The sequence below is a fragment of the Aythya ferina genome, assembly GCF_964211825.1.
Source record: "Aythya ferina genome assembly, chromosome: 15".
NCBI classification, from domain to species: Eukaryota; Metazoa; Chordata; class Aves; order Anseriformes; family Anatidae; genus Aythya; species Aythya ferina.
In genome coordinates, this window is record NC_140314.1 from 6,520,000 (window position 1) to 6,527,269 (window position 7,270).

The 7,270-nt window shown below is 42.3% G+C and overlaps 1 protein-coding gene across 2 annotated transcripts; it reads right to left on the reverse strand.

Moving 5' to 3' along the window:
• Window positions 1-3,064: 3,064 nt before the first annotated feature.
• Window positions 3,065-6,688, reverse strand: FOXL3 (forkhead box L3). Of its 2 annotated transcripts, none has more exons than XM_084536772.1 (3): window positions 6,515-6,685; window positions 5,600-5,768; window positions 3,065-5,249 (listed from the first exon to the last, which is right to left on the reverse strand). In XM_084536772.1, the coding sequence occupies exons 1-3, from the start codon at window positions 6,619-6,621 to the stop codon at window positions 4,767-4,769; spliced, it is 759 nt and encodes a 252-aa protein (XP_084392898.1). In that variant the 5' UTR covers window positions 6,622-6,685; the 3' UTR covers window positions 3,065-4,766. The 2 variants fall into 2 exon arrangements, with proteins under 2 accessions (XP_084392898.1, XP_084392899.1); XM_084536773.1 differs by having other exon boundaries at window positions 3,426-5,249; window positions 5,600-5,666; window positions 6,515-6,688.
• Between the last annotated feature and the right edge of the window lie 582 nt (window positions 6,689-7,270).

Genomic DNA, 7,270 nt, shown 5'->3' on the forward strand with positions numbered 1-7,270 from the left:
TGATCAGAGTGGGATTTCCACATTTTGGGTTTGGGATTTGAAGTGCTGATCACAGGTAAGGAAGTGTTACACTACCAGAGGGGAAGATTAAGGCCCTGTTTGCTTAGGCGCAATGCAAGCATATGGACTAGGGTCCCTCTTGAGTGCGGTGGGACCAATGACCATCTTGAGTGTGGTGCAGTGTCCCAGCTTGAGTGTGGTGGGACACTGGGAGCTACTGCCCATTTGCAAGATAATATAGACCTGATACACAGTCCCAAGGACCCTTGCACCAAACCATTTACAGAGTCCCAACCAGCACTATACTGTTGGAAGATGTGTAGCAGAGCTTTTTCCTCAAGGCTTGTCCCTCCATACTCCTTTCCCACCCAGGGTGTCCCCTCTACCTGAAAGAGAGTGGAAAGACACACTACATTTGGACCTGAACACGCAATTCCTACTCAAAAGGAAAAATCTCTGGGAGCAGAAAATGGTCCAAAATTGAAAATCTACATTCATCTTTGAGGGAGCATGCAGATTGCCCCGCATAGTACTTGAGGATCAACTTGTCGCATGGCTGAGGAAGGCCATGACAATCCAAGCAACAAGATGCAGCACAACATAATATAGTCATGGTGAACACCAGCTCTCTAGCATGGTTTGCCCTTCAAATGCTTATTGAACACAGCTTCTGTTTATGCTGTGATTTAATAGGACTGAACCAGTAGGGTCTATCTGACTGTAGAAAATGTAGGGCAACATTGCTTTACTGACAAAGAAAAGGTTTGGTTTTAGCTCCCATAATGAGGGGAAGGTTGTGCCATGAGGGAGATGTTCCAGCAGTTGAGGTCAACCACATTGAACTGCATTGGGTATTTGTTATCTAGGCTCTTCATGTTGGTGGTAGGAAAAAGGTGCTTGCATCTTTGCCTGTGTATTTTGGATTTTTTGCTCTGCAGCAAGAGCATCATCTTGCCATGTAAAAAAAATATTTCTGTTACATCAGTGACAAAAGCCCAAGATATTAAATCATTGGAAATCAAACCAGTGCAGAGTAACCTGGCATAGCTCCACAAAATCTTTGATTTATCATGGGAACCATTTCTTTAAACTGATACATAAAGAGAACACCCCGGGGTCCCTCAGCAAGGCTCAACCAAGCTTCTCCCCAGGAAGAAACCTTTCATCTTTCCCTTTGCAAAGGTATTTATGATCCTAAGAGGACAGGACAAAAGGCTTGTTCTCCCCTGCCAGGCAGGGAGGAGCTGCTCCCCTGCTGCTGGGCTTGGGACAGGCAGCATCATCCCCCCCAGGGAAAGTAGCTTTTTTAGGATTAGGAAATCCAAGGCTCCTTCTGGGTTTCCATTTGCCATCAGGAAAACCCCATGAAATTAAGGATTCAGCCAAACACCTTTACCGTTGCTTATTTTGGCAGCTGTGCCCAGCATAACCACCCCAGGAATGGCATCGGTGGGGTGCAGACCCTGTCTTCATCCTGCCCATAAGAAGGTAGCCCCCTCCTGCAGCCTGCATGCACTGCTCAGCCCTGGCTTCAGCTTTTAACCCAGACACTAAACTGTTCTCAACCATGTCTAGGGAATGTTCACCTGCTTCAGTGAGGGGCAAGGAGGGATGTTCCTGTGAGATTTTTTTCTCTTTCTTTGGTTATGGCTGTATGGAAGTAACTGGCAGGCTGTGATGGAACTGAAGAAATAGCACTGGACTCAGAGTGCAGGGATAAGAAAAAACCCTAGACTTTTTCCCCCCCTTCCCTGAGAAAAGGTAATTTACGTAAATTTATCCACGACCAGCATACAGCAATAGCTCACAACTTTGTTAATGGAAACCTGGTGATCCATAACACTTGTGTGGGAGACATTTGCTCGGGGGTAATACAATATTAATGTTAATATCAATGATCGATCAGAGGATTTGCAAGAAAGGCATAAAGTATTTAATTATAATTACATTGGGAATGGCTTTGTAATGGCGACGACATTTGAATAAGGTCACGTCTAGCCCTCACCCCTGTTATGTTGTTCTATATTAAATGCCATTCACTTTAAGTGCTGGAAACCTTTCTGGAGTCGTCAGAATATAATATACTGGGTAAATTGAAATATGTCCCTTCATTTTTTGAAATATGATTGATATCCTTTGCAAAACAAATGTTAACACCTATTTGTACACAAATTTCTTTGATTATGTGTTAGGGAAACTCAAGTATGACAGTGTCTCCTAGCAGGCACTTTACTGCGAGCAAAGAAAATGGCTATTTGTGAATATTAATTCATCTCTCTGAAAATGGTTTTGGAGCTCTGCTGTAAATCTGTGTGGGTATATTTCTGCCTTTCCTAATGCATTTATCCTGTAGTGCTTAGTAGCCGTAACTGTTTCACCATTGGTCTCAGCAGCCCACTGCATTCACCTGGGCAAGGTGTATGCTTGGTGGGAACTTTTGCTGTCATTTAGTTACCTTTTGCTCACAGCAGTAACAAAGAACACATAGTAAGAAACATATGCACATTTCACTGCAAAAAATATATATTTCAAATATAGTGCCATGTGTACTATAACTATCAGCTTAACAGCAGCATTGCCATGTTTAAAACAATCAAGAAAAAATATGCGTATGAAGCATGAATATACAAATGTAGAGTTGCACACATATCGACACACATGTGAGTGCATGCATATACTGAGATACTCACTGCAGACATACTTCCCACACCTATTGACTACTGAATATAAATACTAAACGAGCAAATTCTCATTTCTCTTCAAATGAGAATCCATCTTTCCAGTGACCCCAGAGGTTTTCTTTTTTTTTCTAACATCAGTGTAAACAGACGATCAATTGGGTCTAATTAGTCAAATTTTGCTTTCAGATAGTAGCCTAGAACAACCATTGATTCACAGGGAACTGAAAACTCCCATTTGAAGGCAGAATTTGGTCACAAGAAGGCATCCCTTGACAGTCTGGGAGACATGCAGTGATGTGACTTTGACATCATTTTCCATTTTGGCTCTTTTGAAGAAGAAGCAAAGACTTTTGCATGCTATGGAAATGCCAGAAGATAACAAGTTTTATAGTTTTCCCCAAAATGAGCATTTATTACCAATCGGCATGAAATACTGCTGATGGTAAATTTTCAGTACATGGCAGGACTTTCAGGATCATAGCAACATACATCATGCATTTTTACAACATATAAGTGCAGTAATATTGCTCCTTTTCTCAATAACAATATATAAGAATATATAGTATAAATGTACAGTATATATTAGACACAACGTAAAATAACTTAGTGAAATGTCAAAGCTTCTGCATAAAAATTCAAGTCATGCCTGAGCATTCCTCTAGCACAATTTGCTTAGTCTTATCTCATATACCTTCATTTACCTTTAGCTCATGTTGTAAAGATAATTTTATCTCTATATATGTAATTGCTTAAAACCACTAGAATCCTTGTATTTTTTTTTTCTTTTATCTTTAATAGGCGAAGTTTTTAGTAGCCAAGCCAAAACCAAGATTTTGTAGTGTCTCTGCTGATGCTGCCGTTAGGTACTGGGAAGCAATTTATCATGAGCAAGTTATATAAGAACAAGTTCTTAAATGCTAGTTACACTTCATCATAGCCCATCAGGTTCTGTCCTGAAACACCCTGCTGCATGTAATGAAAGGACTTTCATTAGAAATGGCACTCGTTATCTAGCATTGCTATCTGTAAATTATAAATCTCACCAGCTTTGCTGAAAATGTATCAGGTGCCACTTCAGTAATTGCTTCCAAGAAGGATCAATAAAAATCTGTTTAATAAGAATATACAACTTGTCTCAAAGCAGGTTGGTGAAATTTTGGCTTTGGTTGACACTGAACACTGCTTCTTGGAAAAATGTGTCTCCCTTCATGCTTGCTAAATGAAATACATTCAAGGACTTTCCTGCAGCATCTCAGGGAGCGTTCTGATAGTGCCAGGGGAAAGTGTTATTTTTGCTTTTAAATCAGAGTATTAGGAGACCCTATGCCTCTGCCACATTATCCATCAATGTCTACCAGAGTTCAACAGCCTTGCAATTTGCTTTTGTGGAGTTTTTCTGAATACAACTTTAACAGTTTAAACAACTCTGTCCTGAATATCGACAAAAATATACCTTAAACACTTATTAATAGCTACATTTACTAAATAAAGATGGATTAAAACTGCATAGTACACAATAGTTTGAGACATGATGCTAAAATAAAAATTAAGGGAAGACGGGATGATTTTCTGTGATTCCTTTTAAGAAAACAAAGCCCCCCTCCCCCCCCACCCAAATCATTACATTCTCAGGTAGCACATATCAACGAAATTACACTGTTTTAGATCAGCTCAAGATCTGACCTATACACTTTGGTGGAATTGATACTAATTTCCACCAGTGAAAGTGGAATCCAATTCACTTGTCTCTAATAAAGTGTTGGGTGATGAGCAAGTCTCTTTTCTGTTGGATTCTGCTTGAAAAATAAAATTCTGTGTGGTGGTTGATGATGTCCAGGATATTTTAGAGAACAAAGCTATAATTTCATGGATTTCAGCATAGCAAAAACTGATACTGGTTAAAGTTATTTAGACTTTAACCTTAGCAAAGTTCTTAGGGGATAGACAGAGTACCAGCTGGTGAATCAGTAACCCTTTCTGTATACTGCTCAGGAAGAGAAAAAAAGAGGCAGATGGCTGATTTTCAGTGACATGAGGCTGCTGAATACACTGCAACTCAGATTTTGTTACCACGTCTAAATAACATCACATTGTCCAAAATTGGAGATTAATCTGCTGGGCCTCCAGTAGATGATATTTGTTATCTTGCATATTGTACTGAGATCTCAGGACAGGCAAGGGGTCGGGGGCTGAAAGAATGTAATCGATGCTGAATTTAATTTCAGAATCCGATTTTGCTAAGGAGGAATTGCTCAGGCTCTGCCTGCTGGTCATGTTGTTTGGAGCAAACCCACGAGGCTCCAGTAGTCTTGGTCCTGATCCAATACTTTCGTGTTTACTTTCAGAAGAGGAAATACTGTTAAAAGCAGAGTCCATAGGAGACATATCGGGGGATGAAGGACGTTTCCCTCTGCTTGATCTCTGCTCTTTATGTTCCCTTTTCATGTTCCTCCTCCTCCGTCTTCTCCTATAATTCCCATTTTCAAAGAGATCCAGCATGGATTCACATCCCGTTGCAAAGCTCCAATAGTTTCCTTTCCCCTTCTCATTCCCTTCTGTTCTGGGAACCTGTATTTATTTAAAGGCAGTTCAGTATTTGTATGTGTTACAGATGCTGCTGCTTAACATCTGCATTCATTTACATTCAAGAATGGTGTAAACACATCTGACAAGACTTTTAAGCCTATTCTCTTTCATTATATGAATAGGATGTAAACTCTAGCCTCTTCAATTTGTTATCTATTAGCATACATCAGACAAGGACATACTCTTTATCTCTATAACTGACAACTCAGGACGATTTTAAATGATTTGCAGCTCAGCTGCTCTTTTTCCTTCTTTCCTAGTGATGGGATTATTCCTGCATATTTTTTCAGCCATGCACAGTGTGTATGTAAATATATAGTTATAGGTCTTACCTTCACAAAACAACTGTTTAATGATAAGTTATGTCGGATGGAGTTCTGCCAGGCTCTTTGATTTGATCTGTAGTAAGGAAATTTCTTCATTATAAAGTCATAAATGCCAGAGAGGGTGACTTTATTTGAAGGACTTTGCTGGATGGCCATTGCAATTAAGGCAATGTAGCTGAAAAAAGGAAAACTTGCTGTTACAGCGTCACCTTGCCCACATATTCCATTATTAGGACTACACAGGTAAGCGTGTGTCTATGAGCCCACTTCCAAAAGTTCTCCTTTTCTGCACCCTGCGCCCTGGTCTCCAGTTCTGCACCCTAACCCGAGATGTCTGAGGGACGAGCCCTGAGCGCAGTCACTGCCTCTGCTCTCCAATAACCAGCACAAAACACAGGCATTACTTCCAGGGAGCAGAGTCCCAGAGGATTAAAGAAAGTTCAGCCACCTCTCAAACCCCATCAGAAAAGTTTCCCTGGGCTGAAAGGCTGCAGTGAGACCGACCAGGCTCAGAGCCCTGTTACCAGAGATCTTGCCTGCTCCTGGAAAGGACCTGTGAGCACTACACTGTGCATCTTTCCACCACAGCACCGATTATCTACTTCCAACTCCCCCATTGGCAAGTTGCACATTTAATTCCCCTTCTCCTATGGCTCCTGGAGGTCAAAAGAGACCATTTGAGGTCTGGTCGCTCAACAGCATGCCAGAGTTGCTGTGACCCCGCACAAGAAGAAACAAATCATGAACACTTCAGACACAGAGGGGGGGGGAAATTTGCCCACCACGGTGTCAACACCAGGACCAGCCCCACCATGCACACCTGGGGCAAGGTAGCCCACTGCCCTGAGTGCTCTGATCCCACTCTCCCAGAGCTCAAAATCCTCCCCAGAGACGAGGGGACTTGGAAAAACTTCATCTTACCTATATGCCGGTCTGGTGAATTTTTTCTCTTCGTCAGAACTACAGGTAGGATAATCATCCCCATCATAATTAAAGCAGTTATAGGGGTACTGTGTGTTGTCAAACATCGTCCTGCTCCTTGCTCAGCTCCTGTGGAGTGAGAGAGATGGAGTGATGTTTCTCAGAGCTAGGGCTCCCTCCTCCCTTCTTCCCTCCCCTCTGTCTGCCTCGTTCCCTCTCTCCCCCCTCCTCACTCTCCCTCTCCTCCGTACACACATACTCTCCCTGTTGGGGTGGGGATTGTTTTTGCAATTCTTGCATCCCAGACAGCCCGCCTGTTAGCATATAATTTTTTTTTTTATTTTTTTTTTTTTGGGGGGGGGGGTGTTATTGTTGTTGTTGCTCTCGCCTCCAGTGGGGTGGTGGGGCCGGGTGCTGGTGACTGATGGAGCTGGTGGATTGGGGGTGAACCTTTGAACCGGGGTGTGCACTGCCGGTAGCTCTGCGTGGCTCGCTGGGTGGTCTGGGCTGGAGCGGGGCCAGTGCTTCCCCCGCCACATCCACAACGTGACAAAAGCAAACAGCATGATGTTAATAAATCATGCTTCAAGGTCCCTGCTTGGAAATTAAACTTTGAGAACAGACTCCAGCTCCCCTCCCCAACACCCTCTCCAGCCCCCAAGTCCTCCCCCTTCTTATTTTTTCTCTCCCCAGCGAAGCAGGGTGGCTTTCTTATTTATTTATTTTTAGAAACCCGACGTACAATAAACAGACGAT

Excerpts from the sequence above, each read along its gene's own strand:
- FOXL3 (XM_084536772.1), bottom strand. The coding sequence starts at position 6,621 with ATGTTTGACAACACACAGTACCCCTATAACTGCTTTAATTATGATGGG. Across the intron at positions 5,769-6,514 it reads TTCACCAGACCGGCATATAG|CTACATTGCCTTAATTGCAA; the intron begins GTAAGATGAAGT and ends TCCTTTTTTCAG. Across the intron at positions 5,250-5,599 it reads TAAACAGTTGTTTTGTGAAG|GTTCCCAGAACAGAAGGGAA; the intron begins GTAAGACCTATA and ends AAATAAATACAG.